General features: G+C 44.6%; 2 protein-coding genes across 3 annotated transcripts; both read left to right on the top strand.

Annotated features, from left to right (window-relative positions):
* Positions 1 to 414: 414 nt before the first annotated feature.
* Positions 415 to 16,320, top strand: LOC120419100 (dynein axonemal heavy chain 3). Of its 2 annotated transcripts, XM_052709854.1 has the most exons (17): positions 415 to 547; positions 613 to 1,127; positions 1,198 to 1,316; positions 2,594 to 3,317; positions 3,377 to 4,347; positions 4,408 to 4,927; positions 4,992 to 6,531; positions 6,600 to 6,971; positions 7,049 to 7,647; positions 7,705 to 8,143; positions 8,199 to 8,313; positions 8,375 to 8,579; positions 8,639 to 11,369; positions 11,435 to 11,564; positions 11,629 to 14,500; positions 14,558 to 15,184; positions 15,842 to 16,320. In XM_052709854.1, the coding sequence occupies exons 1-17, from the start codon at positions 415 to 417 to the stop codon at positions 16,142 to 16,144; spliced, it is 12,915 nt and encodes a 4,304-aa protein (XP_052565814.1). In that variant the 3' UTR covers positions 16,145 to 16,320. The 2 variants fall into 2 exon arrangements, with proteins under 2 accessions (XP_052565814.1, XP_052565815.1); XM_052709855.1 differs by lacking the exons at positions 415 to 547; positions 1,198 to 1,316 and having other exon boundaries at positions 988 to 1,127.
* A 228-nt stretch (positions 16,321 to 16,548) lies between these two features.
* Positions 16,549 to 17,199, top strand: LOC120419112 (uncharacterized). The gene is made up of 3 exons (XM_039581708.2): positions 16,549 to 16,707; positions 16,828 to 16,911; positions 16,970 to 17,199. The coding sequence occupies exons 1-3, from the start codon at positions 16,662 to 16,664 to the stop codon at positions 17,128 to 17,130; spliced, it is 291 nt and encodes a 96-aa protein (XP_039437642.1). The 5' UTR covers positions 16,549 to 16,661; the 3' UTR covers positions 17,131 to 17,199.
* Positions 17,200 to 24,114: the final 6,915 nt, after the last annotated feature.

The following is a 24,114-nucleotide window of genomic DNA, read 5'->3' as shown; positions in this document are numbered from 1 at the left end:
TTCCACCACGGTTTCCACCCCAACTAAAACTTGTTGCTCAAAGTCCTTGTGACCCAATTTAAATGCCACGTGATCATATCTCCAAAACACACCGGTTGATATTTGTTTACAATCGAAAGCAAGCAATTCTTGTTTAATAAACATAAACAAAACACCTGTTACACAGCACTTCTTGTTTACAAAACATAAACAAATTACCTGTTTCAGATTCATTCACTGTACACCTGTACGATTGAGCTCAACAGGTGGCCTAAACATGACCACGTGGTCGATCGATTGTCCCCGGTAACCATTGTCGTGGCTACCACGATGCCATTTATTGGCGCTCAACAATATTGTCAAATTTTCACTCGCTTCATTGGAAAATGTCGGAAAAGTCGACTTTTCCAAGCGGTTTGTGAAAAATCGTGAAAAATGTTGCGAAAAGTTAAAAAAATAAAACCAAAAACTAAAAGGCACATTGAAGATGTGCCGTTTTATAAGTTCGTGTACAAGGAGGACGAACTGCCGCTGGATCCTGCCCGGAGCTTCATCGAGGAGCAGATATGTAATTTGGGTCAAAGGTGAACGGGTTCGGTGAACTATTGATTCGAAAATAAATTTAATTTGCAGCGAAAATCAACGTTGTAAAGCCGGCCTGCTTTAGCAAGGACTACAGCCTGCACCGAAATCCTCGCGGCGATGGCCATGGGTTGCGCGAGCTGCTACTTCCGGAAAAACTTTCATCCACCGATAGTCCCGAGTATCGCGTCTCGGGGCCCTCGTCGTCATCCCCGTTGGAAAAGAGCCTCCCGGAAGTGACCACCAAGCTGGTCCGCCTGTACAAGGATCTGCGGTTGAAAATTTTCCACGACCTGCCGCTCACCCGACCCGTCCTGATGGGAAATGAGTTTTTCCGCCGGTACGGACGCGCTAGCCAAGATGGCCGCCGCAAGCTGCCGGCGTTACGCCACAAGAAGCGCCCGAAAAAGTTCCACTTTGATGAGTTTGCGTACCGCACCCCGGAAGAGAACGACGAGGCGCTGCTGCGGATCCAGCGCCATCTGGACCGAATGATTGCGAAAAGTATCCGCGAGGCGGAAAAGCGCCGCCAGCAGAAGGAGGAACAGGCCCGGCGACCGCAATTTGTGAGTGTTCTTTTTTTATTGTTTTCCCTTCTAATTTGGTTTTAATTCATCACACCGCCCGCTCAATTAGTGCACGTCGACTTCATCATCCTCATCAAGAAACAAAAACTGTGTCTACACCGCGAAGGTCAAACGAAAGCGGCTCAGTAATGAGCAATTCATTAAGAAGCTCAAGTCTGACGAAAGTTTGTAAGTATTTGATTTTATGACAAACAGCAAAAAAAAAATGTTTTTCAATCATCGAATTGAATACTAGAAACATGTTATCGTTGCGAGTTGAAAATTCAAATCAGAATTTCGCCGTGATATTAACGTAAATCCAAAATAATAAAAAAATCTCAAAACAAAAATCCGAAGCCAATTACCAATTGATAGAGATTTACTTAAACTAGATAATTTTTATGGCAAAACTTGCAAACAGTATTCGCCATCTGAATCGGATTCTCCCACCATGACAGCCGTCTATTGCCGGCCGTTCCCATCCCCACCGCGCACCAGGGACAAGGGCGAAGCTCCACTTTTTTAAGGGGATAAGGGAAAATCTCCACTTAATATGTTTTGCTTGGAGTTGAAAGGTTTTTGAGGTTTAAGGCATAAAGTAGGCTCTAAACAAGCGTTTCGACCATTTGCATGTATGTATATGCTCATAGTGTTGCCTAAGGGTCCCAGGGACATCACTGAATATGAACCATAATCGGAAACTTGGTAGAATCGTGTTGTTACGGCGGTAGACTCCAAGATCTGTACTCCAGGACACTTTGGAGGACCCAGAACATCCCAAAAGTGATCCACATAGCTCATAGTGTTGCCAAAGGGTCCCAGGGACATCGCTGAATATGAACCATAATCGGAAACTTGGTAGAATCGTGTTTTTACGGCGGTAGACTCCAAGATCTGTATTCCAGGACACTTTGGAGGACCCAGAACATCCCAAAAGTGATCCACATAGCTCATAGTATTGCCAAAGGGTTCCAGGGACATCACTGAATATAAACCATAATCGGAAACTTGGTAGAATCGTGTTGTTACGGCGGTAGACTCCAAGATCTGTACTCCAGGACACTTTGGAGGACCCAGAACATCCCAAAAGTGATCCTCATAGCTCATAGTGTTGCCAAAGGGTCCCAGGGACATCACTGAATATGAACCATAATCGGAAACTTGGTAGAATCGTGTTGTTACGGCGGTAGACTCCAAGATCTGAATTCCAAGACACTTTGGAAGACCCAGAACATCCAATAATGAAATGTAACTTTTTTTGCCTGTTTCTGTTTACTCATGGAAAAATTTAACTACTGGTACCAAAATTGTAGATAAATACAGCTCAGAAAAATTCAGGCCTGAAAGGGTTAAGTGATAAGATTTATTCTCAAGGCATGCAATCAGATGCTGCAGTATACCATTACCAGATATATTTTAATCTAAAATATCTCAATTATTACAAAAATCCTCAAATAAAACTCCAGAAAGCTCAAGTACCTCCAAGCCCTGCTACCCACCCATCCCGATGACCAGAAGCAGAAGATTTTGGAAAAGTACGAGAAACGTTACACCGCGGCCGTAGCCGATTTCGATGCGGAAATGCGCCAGCGCACCCTCAACGTGCTGGACGACCTTGCGGTGGAGAAAATCGAACACTACCCGTCGCATTTGATCAAGAAAATCCTTCCGAAAATCGACGACCGAATAACATACCTCAAGCAGGCGTACAAGTTCATCCTGGAGGAGGAAAAGCTTTGGCCGAACATCCACCCGGAGGTCATTCTGCTGGATTACCTCTTCGATCCGGAACACAACGTGCACCGCGATCAGGCCGTTTATCTCGTGATTCTGCTGATGGACCTACAGGAGGACTACCGGTATCACGTCAAACGATCCTTCCTGCGCTACATTCTCCGCTCGGAGGACGAACGCAAGCGGCTGCAGCTGGCAGTTGAACCGCCCGAATTTCCCGTCTGTACCTTGATCGCTCCCGTGCCCTGGAAGTGCTCGATCCAGATCGCCAAGAATCGACTGGAGGAGGTACTCATGATTAACCATCCGGTCCTGCAAGCCATCAACATGCTCTGGCACAAGCTGTACGGCAACCTGCTGGTGGTCGATCCGGCCAAGTTCTACAGTACGGACATTCCCATGCATGCCGACAAGATCACCGAAACGATTCACAACAGCTGCCGAATCACAAGAGATGTGAGCGAAGTTTGGTCCGATCGAGCTTATCAAAGTTTGTAACGTTTTAAACTTTGCAGATTTTAGTCAACGACTGGATGCCACGTGTTGCCGACCTGGTCGATGTCATGCGAAAATATTGGAGAGACCTGGTTCCACGTAACTCAACGCACGGAGGTCGCGGAACGATCTTTTTCAACTGTATTCATGCGCTGACATCGTACCACCTGCAAGGACTCATCAAGAAGAGCCTGGACAACCTGGTGGACACGTTGGAAGTGTACCGCGGGGGTGATACTGCCGACGGAACCAACGCACCAAAACTGAAAATGAAACCATTCATGACACTGACCGTTACCGTCGTGGGTAAACCGGATACAGAAATTGAGAAAAATACTGAAAAAAGTGACCTTTCACTGTACGAAGCGGACGATGACGATCCTAGCTTGTTGACTTCAGAATCCACTGACGACCCTATGACGGAAGGCGTTGACGAACGTAGAACCTCGTTCATCATGAAGAGTAGCGGAAAGATCATCATCTATCCGTACATGGAAGAACTGCCCGACCTGTTCAAAAGCTATTTGGTAAAAATACTAAAAGTAGGATACAAAATTCCCCGACTGGAGTACTACTTGACACAGGACAAGAAACAGCTTGGCTACCTGCACTACCTGCGGGACGACAACGCCGATATGGAAAAATTGTACGAAAGGGTAAAAAGTATTGTGATTGCCAACCAAACTGGCCCGACAATATATTTGTACCCGATGTATGAGTACTATTTTCCCGTATTGGCCAACAAAATGAAAGCCATCACCGAAAGCATCTTCTCCCAGCGAGACCTCCCTTCACTGGACATTTTCAAAGACCTGGTGGACAAATTTACCGAACTACTCCACGGCATCTACTTCCTGCGTGATTTTATCCCACTAAACCTGTTCATGCTGGACAACAGCCGTCTGAACCGTGTTCTCGAAAATCTCGTAAAAGAACTGAAGGCATTTGTCATCAACTATTTCATAACCCTGAACCAGGTCGAGAACCGAAGGTGAGAGTTGAACCTGAACCCGCAAACTGCAGCTAACATTAAACATGACGACCCTTGCAGAATCTGTGACGAGTTCGAGGACATGTCCCTGCACGCCGGCGAGCGTCCGAAAGAGACTCCGGAAGTGGTCGCGCTTCAAAATTATCTGACGCAGTGCCGCGAAGAGCGCATGTACCAGCTAAAGACCGAGATCAAGCATGTCGCGCAGCGCGTTCTCTTCCTCCTGACCTACGCCATACTCGACCGTAATATGCGAAATCCCGAATTGGTCCGAGATCGTTACACCCTACTGATGTTGGGCTTTATTTTTCCAGAGGAAGATATCAATCTGAACTCGCGTCTGTTTCTTTGGCCGCAGGAGCTGGAGAAAGTGCTTGATCTCAGCGGTGCCCGTCTGGCGGTGGTACGTGAAAATCTGGAAACGGCAATACGCGAACGGCGCGTCAAATTCGATATGTATCTGAGCACGGAAAAGAAAAAAATGGACCACTTCCGGACGCGCGAGATTCGCGAAATGCTCTCGCTGGACGACTTGCGGGAGAAGGTCGAAACTGTGAACGGTTTGATGTTGATCCTGGAGGTATTGTGTTGTTGTACACCGCCGACCTTCGATTCATTTCGCTCTTGATCTTGTCTCGTTTCAGAAATGCAGCAAAGAAGCTAGGGAGATCAACCAGGACGAAAATTTGCTCCAGATCGAAGTGTCCTTCTTCCCGGCGTTGAACGAGATGATTGACAAAATGGCCCCCATCGAGAAACTCTGGCACACGGCGTACAAGTTTGATTCCTGCCACGAGGTGTGGTACTTTGGATCGTTCAAGGAACTGGACGCTTCGGTTATCAGTTCCGCCGTGGAGGAAATGTTCAATTCCATCACCGTACTGCTGAAAGAACTGGCGGGTAGTCCACAAGCGAAACGGGTTGCCGAGCAAATCCGCATGAAGATCGACAAGTTCAAGGTGTACCTTCCGGTACTGGAATCCATCTGTAGACAAGGTCTTTGCGAGCGGCACTGGGCGCAGATATCGAGCGAACTCGGCCAGGAAGTGAACCCCGAAGTTCAGCACTCGTTGGGCTTGATGGTGGACATCGACATCATGAAGATCCTGAATCGTCTAGAAGAAATCTCCAACGCTGCCGGCAAAGAGTACGAACTGAACATTCAGCTAGTCAACATGCAGGAAGAATGGATGGACGTCAAGTTTGTGTGCGCCTCGTATCGCGACTCCGACATGTCTATTCTATCGTCGGTTGACGACATCCAAACCTTACTGGACGATCACATTCTCAAAGCACAAGCCATGCGAGGATCACCGTACATTGCTGCCCTGGGAACGAAGGCCACCAACTGGGAAGACAAGCTCATTTCCATGCAGGACATCATCGATAGCTGGCTTCAAGTGCAAGCCACGTGGATGTACCTGGAACCGATCTTCAGTTCCGAAGACATTATGCGACAAATGCCAACCGAAGGACGACACTTTAAAACCGTAGACAAGCAGTTCCGCAAAGTTATGCGCCACACACTGTCCGACCCCCACGTCATCCAGGCCACCGACTATCCGGACCTGCTGAACGTGTTAAGAAATGCGTTCAAAGACCTTGAAGACATCCAGCGTGGTTTGAACCTGTACCTGGAGAAGAAACGGCTGTTCTTTGCCCGATTCTTCTTCCTCTCGAACGACGAGCTGCTGGAGATTCTATCCGAAACGAAAGATCCGATGCGCGTGCAGCCTCACATGAAGAAGTGCTTCGAAGGCATCCATTTCTTGCAGTTTGATGCGCAAATGGAAATCACGGCGTTCACGTCAGCCGAAAAGGAACAGATTCCATGCACTAGGAAGATAAATCCAGCTATGGCAAATGGACTCGTTGAGAAGTGGCTCAAGGAGGTCGAAACGGTTATGTTGGAAAGTGTCAAGGAGCAGATTTGGCAGTCGTACGACTCGTACTTCAAGGATGCCCGCAAGGTGTGGGTACTGAACTGGCCCGGTCAGGTCGTCCAAGTAGTGTCCTGCTTGAAATGGACCGAGGAAGCGGAGGAGGCCATCAAAGACGCCAAGCTGGAGGATTACTCCCGCAAGTGTACTGCACAAATCGGCGAACTGGTCGAGTTGGTCAGAGGAGACCTCAGTACGGGTGCAACGATCACCATCGAAGCACTGATCGTCGTCGATGTTCACGGTTGCTTGAAATTTTGTTTTTTTTACATGGTTTATCATTCTTTTAAAATATGTTTTGTAATTTTTTAGGCCGCGACATAATTGACCTGCTTATAAGCAAGAAGATATCGGACACCGGTGACTTCAACTGGTTCTCGCAACTCCGGTACTACTGGAAGATCGATGACGACGACAAGCAGAGCTATGTTGCGTGCAGCATGGTCTCGACAGAGCTCAAATATGGCATGGAATATCTCGGCAATACGGGACGACTGGTGACCACACCGTTAACTGATCGTTGCTTCCGAACTCTGATGGGCGCGTTCAAGCTTAACCTTGGTGGCGCGCCAGAAGGTCCAGCAGGAACGGGTAAAACCGAAACCTGCAAGGATCTCGCCAAGGCGGTTGCCAAGAAGTGTGTGGTCTTCAATTGTTCAGACGGTTTAGACTACAAGGCCCTCGGTTTGTCTCTTTGTTTAATGTTTATTTATTTGCATGCCCTTATGTATAGGTCTATGTGTATGTTTTCCATCCCCTAGGCAAATTCTTCAAAGGTCTGGCCCAATCCGGTTCATGGGCGTGTTTTGACGAGTTCAACCGCATTGAGTTGGAAGTGTTGTCGGTGGTTGCACAGCAAATATTAACCATACAGCGAGCCATCGCTGGCAAAGTAGTCAAGTTCATCTTTGAGGAAACGACGCTAAAGTTAGACTCCACCTGCAACATCTTCATAACCATGAATCCCGGATACGCTGGCCGAACTGAGCTACCAGATAATCTGAAGGTCCTGTTCCGAACTGTGGCCATGATGGTTCCTGATTATGCCATGATCGGTGAAATTACGTTGTATTCCAATGGCTTTGACGATGCTCGAGTGCTAGCCCAAAAGATCGTACACACCTACAAGCTATGCTCAGAGCAACTGTCGTCCCAATCCCACTACGATTATGGTATGCGAGCAGTAAAGTCGGTCCTAACGGCAGCTGGAGCACTCAGACGATCGCATCCGGAACTCTCGGAGGCTCAAATTGTGCTGCGTGCGATCATAGATGTGAACCTCCCCAAGTTCTTGCAACAAGACATCCCACTGTTTGAAGGAATCTACAAGGATCTATTCCCTGGCGTGGAGCTACCTCCAGTAAGTCTTTACACTATTTGTACGCTATATCAACTGCTAATAAAATGATTGGTTTAGCCTGCTCGCGAAGACATCGTACGATTGCTGCTGATCGAGTTGGTGAAGCGCAAGCTGCAGCCAACTCCCTGGTTCATTGAGAAGGTCATGCAGATCTACGAAATGCTGCTGGTGCGGCACGGTCTCATGATCGTAGGCGATTCCATGGGTGGTAAGACAACGGCGTACCAGATACTAGCGGAAACGCTGAAAGAGCTACGCAAGGAAAAGGGTGTCGCTTCCGACGAGCAGGGCGTTTCGTACCGCATCATCAACCCGAAAGCCATTTCGATGGGTCAGCTGTACGGAAGCTTCGATCCGGCGTCGCACGAGTGGACCGACGGAGTCCTGGCCAACACGTTCCGCGAGATGGTCTACACGGGCAGCCTCGAACGTCAGTGGATTGTTTTCGATGGGCCGGTGGACGCGGTTTGGATCGAGAATTTGAACACCGTTTTGGGTAAATTTGATGGATATTTGAAAATTCAGTTGATCACATTTGAAAATGTTTTCAGATGACAACAAAAAGCTTTGCCTGATGTCTGGAGAAATTATCCAAATGACCAAATTGATGAACTTGATGTTTGAGCCGGTAGATCTTGAACAAGCATCACCTGCCACTGTGTCTCGGTATGATTTCTTGATTCTGTGTTGGCTGACGGTTACTAAAATACCCGCTTTCCTCCCCCAGATGCGGTATGATCTACATGGAACCATCGCAGCTCGGGTGGATAGCTTTGCATAAGTCATACCTGCTCTACCTGGAGGAGAAAAACGTCAGCGAGATCAACATAGGAGTTTACGAGCAACTGGCTGAATGGCTCATACCGCCCGCACTGGAGTGGCTTAGGACGTTCGGAAGTGTTCTTAAAATTTCAGAAATGCACCACTATTCTGCAAGGATTACCAGTTGTGCTGGAAGTTCCTGTTATCTTACCTTATTTTTTCATTTCAGATGTTATCCAAGTTCTTTTCAATATTTCTGTCGCGCACAAACAACTACAACCAGATATGGTTCCAGCAAGTATTCCTGTTCTGTTGGGCTTGGGCTTACTTTTCTGCTGTAACGGTTGAGGCTCGCAAGATGATCGATCCTCTTTTGAGGAAAATTCTCTACGGAGCTAACGAGGATCACCCCAAGCCCAAGCACTTCACCCTGAACCGGGGTCAAATGTACCCGGAGAAAATGAACTTTCTCGATTACCGCTTCGACGAACACGAGACCTGGTGGCCGTGGTTAAAGTCGGAGGAACTGTCCCTACCAGAGGCCTGTATCGTTTCGGAGCTCATGATTCCGACCAAGGAAACCGGCTACATTCTGTATTGGACGGAAAAGTGTGTTTCCGCCGGTATGCCCATTCTTCTGATAGGTCCTACGGGTACCGGCAAAAGCGCAACCATCGCAAACTACATACGCGAGCTGCCGAAGGCAAAGTTCATCTCCAACATAATAAATTGTTCGGCGCGCAGCACTGCCCAGCAGATGCAGGACACCATCATGTCCAAGCTCGATCGTCGCCGGAAGGGCGTTTTTGGTCCACCCGTTGGCAAGCAGTGCGTTAACTTCATCGACGATGTCGCGATGCCTGCCCGGGACGAGTACGGATCGCAACCACCGCTTGAGTTGATCCGACAGTGGCTGGATCACAAGACTTGGTCCGACCTACGGGATACATCCAAGATAGAACTGATCGACCTGCTGTTTGTCGGAGCCATGGGCCTGATCGGTGGTAGTAACTGTATACCGCAACGCCTTTACCGGCACACGTTCGTTGTGTCCGTAGATTCGTTCGAAGATTCCACCTTGTCAAGAATATTCTCATCGATAGGGGAGTGGCACTTTGCTAAAGGATATCCCGAAACAGTGTCCCGCTTGTGCAAGAATCTCAGCCAGGCCGTCATCTCCGTGTACCGTGGTGCGATCGAGAACTTTCTTCCAACACCTGCAAAGTCACATTATCTGTTTTCACTGCGAGACGTTACCAGAATCTATCAGGGAATCGTGCTGGTGCCTGCGAAGCGACTCCCAGATCCCGAGAAACTTGTACGCCTGTGGGCTCACGAAACTTATCGCGTGTTTTACGATCGCTTGATAGACGAGCAGGACAAGCAGATCCTGTTGCGCCTGGTTGATGAAGCGGCCAACAGTCAGCTCAGAATGAAGCTTGAAGTGGCTTTCGGCGATCGCTTGGAGCCTGGTAAACGCGTGACGGATAAGCACATGCGTGACTTGCTGTTTGGAAACTACATGGAACCGGACGCGGTCAGTCGAGTGTACGACGAGGTGGACAATTGGACAAAACTGGAGAAGAATATGAACTTCTATCTGAGCGAGTACAACTCACGGTCAAAGTCACCGATGAACCTGGTGCTGTTCCGATTCGCCATCGAACATATTTCGAGAATCTCAAGAGTGTTGCAAATGCCACGCGGACACTTGCTGCTCGTTGGCCTGGGTGGAGCCGGAAGACGCAGTTCGGTTAAACTCGCTGCCAATATGGCCGATGCCGATGTGTTCCAGGTGGAGGTCAACCGTAGCTACTCGATCAACGAATGGCGCGAAGACATGAAAAAGCTTCTCATGAATGCCGGCAACGAAGGAAAGCCAACCGTCTTTTTGTTCAACGACTCGCAGGCTAAAGACGAAGCGTTCGTTGAAGATATCAACTCGTTGCTAAACACGGCAGATATTCCCAATCTGTTCCAGTCCGAAGAGAAAGCCGTCATTCTGGAGCAGATGCAAACCATCGTCAGACAAACGAATAAACCCATCGACTCTACAGCGTTATCCCTGTACAATTTCTTCGTCGAAAGAGTTCGTGAAAACTTGCACATTGCGCTAGCGTTTTCTCCGATTGGGGACTCGTTCAAAAAGCGCGTCCGCATCTATCCATCTCTGATCAACTGCTGTACGATCGATTGGTTCACTTCGTGGCCGGACGATGCGCTGCAGAAAGTCGCGGAAAACTTTATACGATCGATGGATCTCCAGCAAGACACGCCGCCATCGGCAGATCCGTCTTCAACGTCTGTGCAACAAGAAGAAAAGGAACAAACAGACAAACAGACTCGAAAACTGAACCGACTGGAGAAGAAGCTGGTCGAGCTGGTGATGGTGTTCAATCGTGGAGTTGTGGAAAACTCGGAACGATTCTTCCTAGAGCTGGGCAGAAAGAACTATGTCACGCCAACGTCATACCTGGAGATGCTGCGCTCCTTCAACACCCTGTACCGCAAAAAGTACTCGGAGATCATTTCACAACGAGACCGCTACACGGTCGGGTTGGAAAAGTTGGACTTTGCTGCCGGCCAGGTGTCGGTAATGCAGGACCAGTTAAAAGATTTGCAGCCACAGCTGAAGCAGACTTCCGACGAGACCGAACGCATCATGGTGAACATCGAGCGTGAAACGGCCGACGCGGAAAAGAAGAAGGAAATCGTCGGAGCGGACGAGACGGCAGCCAACGAGGCGGCCGCTTCGGCCCAGGCCATCAAGGACGACTGCGAAAGCGATCTGCAGGAAGCGGTTCCAGCACTTGAAGCAGCACTCATGGCGCTGGATACGCTCAAACCGGCCGACATTACGGTTGTCAAATCGATGAAGAATCCACCGTCCGGAGTGAAACTGGTGCTGGAAGCGGTTTGTGTAATCAAGGGCATCAAGCCCGATCGCAAGACGGATCCATGTGAATCACGCTAAAGCTTATTGTTAAAATACATTGACTAAACTGCACAATTCTACCAATTTCAGCTGGCAAAGTGACGGAAGACTACTGGGGACCATCGCAAAAGATGCTGGGAGATTTGAAATTTCTCGACAGTCTCAAAACATTTGACAAGGACAACATACCGATACCGGTGATGAAGAAAATTCGGGATGGGTAAGTGTGCAACCATTTACAGCTCTAAACAGATCTAACACTCAGCTGCCGTGCCGTTGTTTAGCTACATTGCCGATCGCGAGTTTGTGCCGGAGAAGATCAAAAACATTTCGATGGCCTGTGAGGGCCTGTGTCGATGGGTACGCGCGATGGAAATTTACGATCGAGTGGCGAAGATTGTCGCGCCCAAGAAGGTGGCCCTGGCCGGTGCTGAAGCGGAACTCGCAATGCAGATGGAGAAGCTCAACGCAAAACGGGCCGAGCTGCAGGAGATCTTGGACAAGCTGCAAAAGCTGAACGATTTCTTCGCGGAAAAATCCCGAGAGAAAAAGCGATTGGAGGACGAGATTGACAGTTGCGAAAAGAAACTGATTCGCGCCGAACAGCTCATCGGTGGGTTGGGAGGAGAGAAGAAACGCTGGTCCGAGTGCGCCAGTAGCTTGCATAAGTCGCTCGAGAACGTGATCGGCGATGTGCTGCTAGCGGCCGCTTGCGTTGCATACCTGGGATGTTTCTCCACGGAGTTCCGGAGTAGCATCATCTGCGAATGGAATAAAATAACGCTGGAAAAAGAAATTCCTTGCTCGGAAAGGTTTTCCCTACAGGCTACGCTGGGCAACGCAATGGAGACTCGAAGCTGGTGCAATTGGGGTCTGCCTACGGATAACTTCTCTGTTGAAAATGGTATCATTGTGAAGCACGCTCGCCGTTGGCCGCTGATGATCGATCCAGAAGGGCAGGCAAACAAGTGGGTCAAGAACATGGAGAAGGGAAACAACCTGAAGATCATCCAACAGATGGACCCGAACTACATGCGAACGGTAGAAAATGCTTTGATCAATGGTTATACGGTGCTGCTGGAGAACGTTGGCGAAATAATAGATTCCGGGTTGAACCCGATATTGGAGAAGAACATATTCCGGCAGCGTGGGGCAAACTTGATCAAGTTCGGTGATGGTTTGATAGAATACAATGAAAATTTCCGCTTCTACATAACGACCAACCTGAGAAATCCCCACTACCTCCCGGAAATTGCGGTGATGGTGACGCTGATGAACTTTATGATAACCGAGCAGGGACTCCGATCGCAGCTGCTCGGAACCGTCATCATCCAGGAACGTCCCGACTTGCAAGAGAAGAAAGAATCCCTCATCATCGAGTCCGCCCAGAATCAGGAAGCTTTGTACAATGCTGAAGCGAAGATACTGCAGGTTCTTTCTTCATCGGAAGGAAACATTCTGGACGATGAGAATGCAATCAACATATTGACCTCCAGCAAACAGCTTTCGGAAGAGATTCAGGCTAAACAGCTGGTCGCTGTGGCTACGGAAGCGGAAATTGACGCCGCCCGACAACTCTACATTCCGGTTGCACGACATTCAGCAGTTCTCTTCTTCTGCACCACCGAGTTGGCAAACATCGATCCGATGTACCAGTTTAATCTAACTTGGTTTTTGAACATCTTCGTGCAGACGATTATCAAAACGCCCAAATCGGAAAGCTTGGACGAGCGGCTCCAGCTGTTGATTGACTACTTCACCCACGCAATCTATAACAACGTCTGCCGATCGCTGTTCGAGAAAGACAAGCTCATGTTCTCCTTCGTTCTATGCTCGGGAATACTACGCGGAGAGGGCAAAATCGACGACCAAGAGCTTTCGTTCCTATTGACCGGTGGATTAGCGCTAGACAACCCCTATCCAAATCCAGCCCCGGAATGGCTTACCGATAAAGCATGGACGGACCTTGTCCGGGCGAGCTCACTCAAGTCACTTGAGAAACTGCGTGACTCCTTCACGGCAAGTTTGGACGAATGGAAGGAATTTTACAACCTGAGCGCGCCAGAGCAAGCTCCCCTTCCGAGTCCGTACCACGAGCGTGAAGATTTGGTGAAGCTCATCATACTGAAATGTTTACGCCCGGATAAGGTCGTGCCAGCATTGCAGCAGTTCATCATTCAGAAAATCGGCCATTCCTACATCGAACCTCCCCAGTTCAACCTGCGAACTTCGTACGATGACAGCTCACCGCGAATCCCTCTGATTTTCATGTTGTCGCCAGGTTCCGACCCGATGGATAACTTGTTGTTTTTCGCCGGTGACAAGTACATGGGCGATGATTGTCGCGTCATTTCACTGGGTCAAGGACAAGGGCCCAAGGCAACAAAAACCATTTTGGATGCCATTAGGCTAGGCCAATGGGTTGTCCTGCAAAACTGTCACGTAGCAGAGTCCTACATGGACGAACTGGAGAAGTTGGTAATGGACTCGAGCTTGTACGAGCAGGTACATCCCAAATACCGACTTTGGTGCACGTCCTATCCAAGCAAGAAGTTCCCGGTGTCAATCCTTCAAAACAGCGTCAAAATGACCAACGAAGCGCCCAAGGGCATGAAACTGAACATGATCCGAGCGTACCAGTCGGACCCCTTGAACAACACAAACTTCCTGGACGACGCGTTCGAGGGTGACACCGCGCGGGTATGGACCAGGGGTGTCTTTTCGTTGGTGTTTTTCCACGCGGTTGTCCAAGAGCGCTGCAAGTTTGGTCCGCTTGGCTGGAACATAGCGTACGAGTTCAACGAGTCTGATTTGAAGATCTCTTTGATGCAGCTGAACCAGTTCCTGCATCAGTACTCGTACATTCCGTTCGAAGGGCACATCTATCTGACTGGCGAGTGTAACTACGGCGGACGGGTCACGGACGACAAAGATCGTCGCCTGTTGATGGCACTGCTAGATCGAATTTACAACGAAAGGACCGTCGATCAGGAATCGTTCAAGCTGTCCGAGTCGGGCATTTATAAGGTGCCGATCAGTCCTACCCGTAACGAAACCCTGGAGTATCTGTCGACTTTGCCACTAACAGCTCATCCGGAAGTGTTTGGTCTGCATGAGAATGCTGATATTACGAGAAACATCGAAGAAACTAATTCGGTTGGTATTGGGAAAGCATTAGATCAACTTGTTACCTTAACAGCTCTTTTTCCACAGTTACTCAATCGAGTTTTGCTCACGCAAACTCAACTGCTCGCTGGAAAGTCCACCGGAAGCAAGGACGAACAGGACATCGATCCGGTGCTGCTCATTTGTACTGAAATCATGAAAAAGCTCCCAGATCAGTTCGACATCGAATCTACCGCGGAGAAGTTCCCCATCATGTACACCAACTCGATGAACACCGTGTTGCGCCAGGAGCTCATCCGCTTCAACCGTCTCCTCGGCTTCATCAAGCATAGTCTGGTCGACGTACAGCGCGCGATCCAGGGCCAGATTAGCATGATTCCGGAGCTGGAGCGGGTGTATCGAGCGATGAGCATCGGCCGAGTTCCGCAGGCATGGCTTTCCAAGAGCTACCCGTCGCTGAAGCCGCTGGGAAGCTACGTGAACGACTTTGTCCAGCGCTTGCAGTTCTTCCAGCGCTGGATCGACGACGGCGAACCCAAGGTGTACTGGATGAGCGGGTTCTACTTTACGCAGTCCTTCCTGACCGGGGTCATGCAGAACCACTCGCGCAACTTCAAAATGCGCATCGACGACCTGGTAATGTCGTTCGAGGTGTCCACCTTCGAGGTGGAGGACAAGACGCACTTGTTTGCGGAAATTGGCACTTTTGTGAGGGTAAGTTGGATGGATTTTGTATAATTTTGTAACATTTATTATCACTACACTATAAACATACATTTCTTAACATTTTCAACACAAATTCAATGCATCATTCAAAGGAGCGTCGGGCGAAAGATAAAAATTTCGTCGCATTCGATGTGAGTAACGACAGACAACCAGTGATGTCAACCATCGCGGCGCTCATTTTTGGTTCGCGGCACATTTTTCGTTTGTAGTGCTTTTCAGTTACGGAATTCGACAAAATGGTATTCGAAGCACTTGTAGAACTCACCAACACCAACATTTCTCCAGAACATTGTATAGCTGTAAAATGCATACGCAAAAAGTTACAAGAAGATTTCAAACCTCAGGACCAATGGTTCGCGATGCTTTTGTTTGCCTAACGCATTTTTGGTTGTAACTTTTTTTGTATTCATCAAAAATCAACACTATGTTCAGCAAAGTTGTACGATTTGGTGTGTTCTACAAGTCCTTCATACACAACATTGTCAAATTCCGCAACTGAAAAGCACTACAAATAAAAAATGTGCCGCGAACCAAAAATGAGCGTCGCGATGGTTGACACCACTGCAGACAACACAACATTACATGAACACGCAAATCTCATTTTTCGAATCGGTTCATTACAATCGTGTTGATTCTAACCCGCAGGGCCTCTACCTGGAAGGTGCGCGCTGGAACCGCGAGCAGAAGAGTTTGGATGAGTCACTGCCGCGCGTGCTGTACGACAGTCTGCCGATCGTCTGCATGACTCCAACGCCCAAGGAACGCAAGCGGACTCCGCAGTACTACCGGTACGAGTGTCCCATCTACAAAACGAGCGAACGCCGCGGAGTGCTGTCCACCACCGGCCATTCGACCAACTTTGTCATGTTCCTGGACCTGGACAGCGTTCAACCGCCGAAGCACTGGATTCTTCGGGGAGCTGCCTGTCTCTGCCAACTGGATGATTAACTTGAAGGATTTTTTGTGATTTTTTTATAAAGTAACGTTTAGCGAGTTTCGCACACTGAAGCGCACTTGCAAGATATTGAAACGAGTGCTGTTATCATTCACCGACTTAGTTCCACAGTAAAGACTGCAATTTTTGTAAAGGTAGAAATAAAATTTCTCTTGTGTGTGATATGAAGGGTAAACAGTGTACGTTATTTCATCACAACTTCCCAGCTAGTTGTGGATCGCGTTCTTATCTTGACCGTTTACTCATCGTTGCAAACTGTTTCCATCTGGTCAACACACGCAGACACTGTTGAGTTCCCCCATATCTTATCTTATCAGTAGCGCACCTGATCCACTAAGGGCGAACGAACAGGTTCCACTATGTACTATCCATGGAGGCAAGTATAGTATTTGTGCGACTTTGGGAAAAGCAGCTACGAAAATCGTAAAACGTCGAATTGTTTGGGATAATTCCATTTAAATTTGATACACTTTGACCTTCATTCATCAAAAGAAATTCAAGTGATTCAAAATGCAGCTGTTCAAGAGGAAAGCCTTCTATTTCACAATACTTCTTGGTAAGCAAACTTCTTCGAGTATGGCATGTTTGTACTAACACGCCTTTCAAATGACTCATCACCAGTGATACCAGTCAAAGAATGTGTTCTAAAATTTCAAAACCAACCTCACTTCTACAGTGGTGCTGAGCGTTTGCCTAGAGGAGACGGAAGCCAGACGTAAGATTCTACGTGGTCGACGAACGATTACCAGAACCTACAAACGTGAGTAAACCATTCGAAAGAAATTTCTCGAGATTGAATGCTTATTTCTACACTTTAGGCGGTACGGCCATCCCGGCGTGGGCCATCATCTCTCTGGTCGGCATCGGTTACATACTACTTGGAGGAATTTCCTATCTAATATTCAGGAAAGTGATCCTCCAGACGCCCATCGAGAATGTCAACTCGTACACGCCCGCCATGATGCAGGACGATTCGTGAGCTGGGGCAAATTTTTCAACGCTTTAATTTTAAGTTGACGGGTGGAATAGTTTAAGTAAGAAAACACAACTCTTTCAAAAATTAAATATCAAGAAATAAACTCTGAACCAAACCAATCTATACTAATAACAAGCGAAATCTGCTTTAGCAAACTTCAAATGAATGCAATAATCGACGTCAACCTCTCAGTTTTGTTACCATCCAATACCTGTAAAGTTTAAACAATAAGCATCTCTAATAAACACTTAAAAAACAAACGAAAAAGCTTGTTTAAGATTCAACCAACTACCTTTTCCAAGAGTAACCACCTCCTGCTCCATAATACCAACCCATTATTAGAGTTAACAATTTAATTAGGTGTGAACAGTTGTCACACAAACTCTGCAAAGTGTTATAAAATGTTGAACTGTACTGCAAGATCACATTTGTTGCTGAGTGCTGGAAACTACAGCAGAATTTTGATCGTAGAGCGAACCCCTTTACTTTTTGGGCTAATATGCAATATTAAGACATACAATTTCCAAGCAAGTGGAATTAACGAATATGGCAATATTTCTGATCAAATCGCCATTTAAATATTTAATCGAAAAGTTTCACAAGCTGAATTCTATTACTTGGAATATTTCAACCCTCTGGGCATGACATGAGCAATTTTTTCAACTTTTATTTTTTTAATCATAGTGTCTTTTTTCATATGCTCCATTCAGACAAGATAAGGTCTCAAGACTGGTTTTGATTACAACATTTTTCAAATATAGTTTATTCGAAAAGATCTGAAAATTTTACAAATATTTCATTTTTACATTGAAAATATGACAAAAAGATGTGGGACTCTAAAAACTTAAATTTTCTTGTTTCTTTTCCTTTTATTCGCTGTATTACAACAACCAGAGGTCTGATTCAATTTCTCTTCTCAATTTTATTTGAAATAATGCTAAGTTTTGAAAATAAATGTCAGGAATGGACAGATAAAAAATCGAAAAACTGAGATTTTTCAGTAGAAATTTAAGTTTAATCACAGAGAACAGATGCACAGAGAACAGATGTACATCTTGGCTCTAACTTGTGTGTAAACCGTGTAAACTTAAAAAAATGCGTTGCATACAATCTTGCATCAAAGAAATTAGAGTGTGCAGGATACGCTTGGCGGCGCCACCGTCGCGGCTGAGAACACTTGGCTTAATTTTGGAAATTAAATATGTCTTTATTGAACATTCTTATAATAATTACATTTCATTTACATGCTAAGTGGTATGGCCTAATGCTCTTCATCTTTGTTGTTTTTTTCGTTTTATTATTAACTGATCACATTTATTTTATTTATTTCAAATTGTTTTACATTATTGCATTGAATCGAATACATTTGGGTAAAAAAGAAAAAAAAATCACTTTAACAACTAATCCTAACTTAGAACTAAAAAAAGTAAATTCATTGAAATATTTAAAATCACTAGAACGAGTAAACTACGAACTGTATTTTAAGATAAATCCTCCAAGCGTTCTTACTTGTTCCGCACGAGTTTTGCAACCACGCAGTGTTGTTGTCATCTCGATGAAAATGTTCAAAAGTTCTTGTGGTGAAAACAGGTCACTACTGCCTTCACCCGTTGATGCTGGTTGATTTTCCCTCGGTTGCTGACTGAAGCCTGGAGGTGTTGTATTCTCTGCAACTCTTTGCCGCTGATTCAACGGCAATGGCTGCAGATTTGGAACCACTCGAACAGATCCTGCTCCTGGTGCCGCCAAAGCAGGAAAATCCACGTCCGTGTATGCTGGTGGTGTTTTGCGACGATTTGGTTGGTGCCTCGTCGTCGCTTGCTGCCGAATTTTTACAAACTCAGCTCGTTTTGGGCAGCTTCGATTCTTGGTAGAATGGTCGCCGCCGCAATTGAAGCATTTGGCTTCGATGTTCTCGTTGATTGTTTCGCAAGCCTGAGTTTTGTGCTCACCTCCACAGGTTGCACAACGACTCTTGATGAAACAGTTCCTTCCACCATGTCCAAACTGCAAGCAGTTCGAACATTGTGTCACGTCACGGTGCACTGGACGATAACGTTCCCAAGTCACGATGATGTTGAAAATTGTCCGAACTGCTTTCAGCTCAGACGGCGATGTTGATCCTTTCTCGAGATGAACCAGGTACAGTTGATCACGATACTTGATGTCCTTGTTGTGTCTCGTCATCTTGAAGACTTCAATTACGTTCAACTTCAGAGTTTTGAGCTCTTCTTTCAGCACACTCACATCCATGTCGTACAGGCCTCGGAGGACCTGTTTCATGGGGCGTTTACCTGGATCGTCATGGCTGTAGTATTCAATCTTTGTGTTGTTCAGGAAATCCCGAACGTAGTTGTAATCCTTTCTGGTAGGTAGCAGAATTTTGAGTCCATCAGCACACAAGCGAATGAAATCTCGTAAAGCACCAGATTTAATAAACCCGGTCAGCCACTTTCGCACCGAATCCGATGACGATGTTTTCACAAAAATGGGTGGCAACTTTTCCCGTCGTTCAAATTCTTCCTTCTCGCTCACGTCCACAGGGAGGGTAGCGAACTGGTTTTTAGACGAATTTTGAGCGTCCTTGCTCAAACTGCCTGGCTTTGCAGGTAGCGCTTCGGCATTCTTTAGCTTCTTCAAATCTGCCGATCCTGCTGGTGAGGACCGCCTCTTTTTCTTGCCGTGAGGCATTTTTGCACTTTTAAAGCACTTTTCAGGAGCTAATATCCAGGAGTACCTCACTGATTGGTGTTCCACAAAGGAATGACACTTGGCTTAACAATGAAAAAGGCTCAATAATTTCGAAAAAAAAAATGTTGACCTCGTTTAAATATAAAATTCACTTCAGTATAATTCCAGTTGACTAAAAATAATGCAAAAATGCATTATTATTAACGAAAACATATAAGAAAATTCATTCAAAAATGATTTTTCAAGCGACAACTTGAAATAGTTCCTTTACATATGTTATGTCCGATTTCGTTTTGTTTACCTTCTTTGGCGCTCTGATGAAGGGCAGTCAGACATTGGTCTGATGTCGTTCGTACGGAATGTTTTATGCAGTGATTAGATGGTCCAACGTTCTGCTACTGTAGGGCATCATGATTTTGTAAGTGGCGGATGGTGCACACCCTAGCTCTTTTCAACGTATTTTGGTTTGAATTTTTACACACGTTTTTCAATGCTGTTTGTTCAATGATATACATCTGTTCTCTGTGGTTTAATTGACTATATCTTGAAAACGGTGCCCTTATCGAAAAATCTGTTAGGTACTTCCGATTGCAAATTTGATTTTACATTAAAACCTTACTTAATCCACCCTTAGGTGGTTGGAGCCTCCTCACATTTAGAGGTTAATGCTATCCAAAATAGACATAAAAAGGCGGATTTTTCAGTGATCTATCAATTTGACTCATTATTCATGCCATCAGATTGGGTAGTCAGATCATCATAATCCAGGGCACTTATGTGCTTACAACTTATGATAGGGTTGTCAGTTCTCCAATATTTAGGGCTCGTTGGAAAGGTATTTTGATTACCTATCCCATGATAGATCCGGACATATGTTTTCGGTCGCAGAAGTTCTGCAAAATTTTAGGATCATCTAGACATTTTTACAAATCCCTCAAAACAAGAATCGTCCCGATTGGTTGAGTTATGCCCGAGAACCAGCGAGTTGAAGTTATACCGTTCCATCTTTTTTGGGAGGCTTGGGTGTTCCAGTGTTAAAAAGGTCTTTTGAATACCTTTTCTTCTTACCTTTCTGTATGACATGGGGTGGGGTTTCTTTCAAAGGACAAAACAGACAAAATCGGATGAACCAGTGCCGAGATAATCCAGTGCAATTTTTTTATCAACAACCCACCACACAAACAGACATGTGCTCAGAATTTGATTCTGAGTCGATTTGTATATGTGAAAGTGGGTCTAGGTATTCAAATTAAGAATTTCATTTTTCGAGTGATTTTATAGCCTTTCCTCATTGAAATGAGGAAGGCAAAACATAAGTAAAAAAAAATCGAATGAACTTCTCTACACTGAAATAAAAAAAAAGTACAAAATTCCTAAATTCTAGGAATTTTGCCTCCTTTCCTTATTAAGTAATCCTTAAAACCCGATTACTAAATAAGGAAAAGAGGCAAATTCCTAGAATTTAGGAATTTGGTACTTTTTTTTTATTTCAGTGTATGACCAAAAAAATAAAAAAAAATAGTTTTTGGTCAATTGTATTTTTGTAAAAAAAAATTATTCAAAAATCGGCATTTTTTTCCGTATGCCATTTTTCTGAAAAGTCCTCATCAATAACTAAAACTTCGCGGAAGACACCAAAGTGATCGGAAAATGACTTCAAAAGATACAGATTTTCAAATATTTACGTACCATTAGTGTGTCCATCCCGGAAATTCCCGGGACAAAATTCCCGGGATTTTTCCAAAACCGGGAATTCCCGAATCCCGGGATTTTTCATATTTTGTCCCGGGAATTCCCGAAATTGAAAAAAAAACAAATTTTGGTCTGCAAATTTAGATTTGGTTGAGGAAATAGATGAACAGTTGAATACTGAGTAAACGATAAGAATTTTAAAGCATTAAAATTTGTTTCGGCATATATCACCATAAATTTAGCTAATTTAGGAAATTTGTTAAAGTTTAAGTTTACAGATCCGCAAAATGGCTAGTGCTTAAAATATTTTCTACTTAATTTTAATATTTTTTTTTTTAAGACTTGATATTATATTTACACATATTTATGATTTCAAACATAAAAAACATCATATTTAATTATTTTTCATCAAACACCGGCATCTGGAGCAAATCAGGACAAAAGTAACGAATTAAGACAGCTGTTTAGGCCAAATGTTTTGATTTTTTTTATTGATTTCGGTTAAAACAGGAACAGAACAAAACAATTAGTACACCGATTTCCAAATTTATTGCTCTTAAATCTCCTGTACCTCTTCAGACTGTAGTCCCGATTTTCCCCAGTTGGCGGTAGTGACTTAAAGATAACACAGTTCAACAAAAAATCAAATGTTTCTTGTCTCTGAGACGAAAATATGTGTTCCTAGTAGATTTTTGCCTGCTGAATCCGAATCCGGGTCCAGAATTGCTCCAAATGGTCCCAATTTTGAGATACACCCGTTTGAAATGTTAGTTTAGTCCAAAATAAGCTATTTTGTCGACTATTTTACAAAAGAACTATTGAATAAACAACTAAACCAATACATGTATCTTAAAGATCACGTTTTCCCCTTTCTGAAACACCCCTGGTTTTTAAAATTTGATTGTTTCTACGCATATTTAAAGCCATTTTAAAATTAGAATTTGACTTGCATGCAAGTTGGAAAAACTTTAATTAGAACCAACTGAAAATATAATTTTAAAATGGCTATAAATATGCGTAGAAACAATCAAATTTCAAAAATCAGGGGTGTTTCAGAAAGGGGAAAACGTGAACTTTAAGATACATGTTTTGGTATAGTTGTTCATTCAATAGTTCTTTTGTAAAATAGTCAACAAAGTAGCTATTTTTGGCCTAAACTAACATTTCAAACGGGTGTATCTCAAAATTGGGACCATTTGGAGCAATTCTGGACCCGGATTCGAATTCAGCAAGCAAAATTCTACTAGGAACACATATACTCATCTCAGAGACAAAATCTTGTTGGACTGTGTAATTTGTAAAATATGTTTTGCATAAAACATAAAATTCTAAACTTTTCAAATAATTTACATTGGCTGTTATCATTTTATTTATTTTCGTTTCTTGTTTTCTTATAGATAGTTTCAAATATGTTGTTAAAGCTTTCTAGTCATGTCATTGAAAAAAATCAATAAAGAGATATATTTATAAGAAACTTAATTAGTTTGAATCACATTGGTTTAAAAATTGTGGTTTATTTGAAATCCAAAGCACAGCAATGAACAAAAACAATCAATTTTTAATGTTCTTTAAGCTATTTAAATTTGTTATCTACTAGGATTGAGATCATTCTATGATTTTCAGATAGAAAACATAACAACTATAATAAAAACATAGATTTTATGACTGTTTCAAAAATTTCCCGGGATTTATAAAATATTTTTCCCGTTTCCCGGGAATTTCAAAATCCGGGAAAATTGGACGCCCTACGTACCATATTTCCATGGACAGCTGCCAAAATTGTATGGAGCCTTGTATGGGTGAACCAATGACACATAATGGATTCCTTGGTCATAGGGAAGGCCCCAAAAAGTTTGAGCCAATTAAAAATATGAAAAATATCTATAATTCTGGTTACTTTTTGTTTCGTCATCCGTGTCTGTCGCAGGTGACGATGAACAGCCATGATCGACGACGCCCAACTTTTTCAAAAAAATTTATAAGTTAAATCGCGATAACTCGTGATGTTTACAAGCAAACCCCTTATGTTTATATATCAAATTTTTAGTAATTGTCTGCTCTACAACTTTGTAGAACATTGTTACACTCTAAAAAATAACCCTGCAAAGTTAGAAAAAACACGAAATTTTAAAATGAAAAATTTTGTTCTAAATGCAAAAATGACCCTTCTGGGTCAATCTACATTTGAAAAGAACATTAAATTTTCCTTAAAATTACATGTTCCAAATTTTTTTTGCAGTCGCGTAACGGAAAATGGGAGAGTTTTTAAAACTTTTTTAGTTTTTTTTTTTTCGATGAAAAATAGGTTTTTTCGGAATTCAGAGTAAGCCATTAAATCGGGCGTCTAATTTTACAAAAAAGTCCCTTTGACACCAAATTTCTATCTCATCACCGTTTCAGGCTGCAAATTTTTGAAAAACTCCTCTTTTTTCGCATGTTCAAAAATAAAAGGGGTCGTACCGCCCCTCCGTCACGTGATATCAAAAAACGGACTTTGGTTCGTGATCAGGGACAAAAGTTACCCCTTAGGACAAAGTTTCACACAAATCGAAGAGGGTGCGGGGCAACTGCTGTGTGAGTTGGCGGAGAATTACCCAGATGTGT

This window comes from Culex pipiens, chromosome 3 (assembly GCF_016801865.2).
Source record: "Culex pipiens pallens isolate TS chromosome 3, TS_CPP_V2, whole genome shotgun sequence".
Classification (NCBI taxonomy): Eukaryota; Metazoa; Arthropoda; class Insecta; order Diptera; family Culicidae; genus Culex; species Culex pipiens.
The sequence above is the reverse complement of the archived record's forward strand: the minus strand, read 5'-3'. Positions and strand labels throughout refer to the sequence as shown.

Excerpts from the sequence above, each read along its gene's own strand:
- LOC120419100 (XM_052709854.1), top strand. The coding sequence starts at position 415 with ATGTTGCGAAAAGTTAAAAAAATAAAACCAAAAACTAAAAGGCACATT. Across the intron at positions 1,128-1,197 it reads AGGCCCGGCGACCGCAATTT|TGCACGTCGACTTCATCATC; the intron begins GTGAGTGTTCTT and ends CCGCTCAATTAG. Across the intron at positions 11,565-11,628 it reads ATGAAGAAAATTCGGGATGG|CTACATTGCCGATCGCGAGT; the intron begins GTAAGTGTGCAA and ends GCCGTTGTTTAG.
- LOC120419112 (XM_039581708.2), top strand. The coding sequence starts at position 16,662 with ATGCAGCTGTTCAAGAGGAAAGCCTTCTATTTCACAATACTTCTTG. Across the intron at positions 16,708-16,827 it reads CTATTTCACAATACTTCTTG|TGGTGCTGAGCGTTTGCCTA; the intron begins GTAAGCAAACTT and ends TCACTTCTACAG. Across the intron at positions 16,912-16,969 it reads GATTACCAGAACCTACAAAC|GCGGTACGGCCATCCCGGCG; the intron begins GTGAGTAAACCA and ends TCTACACTTTAG.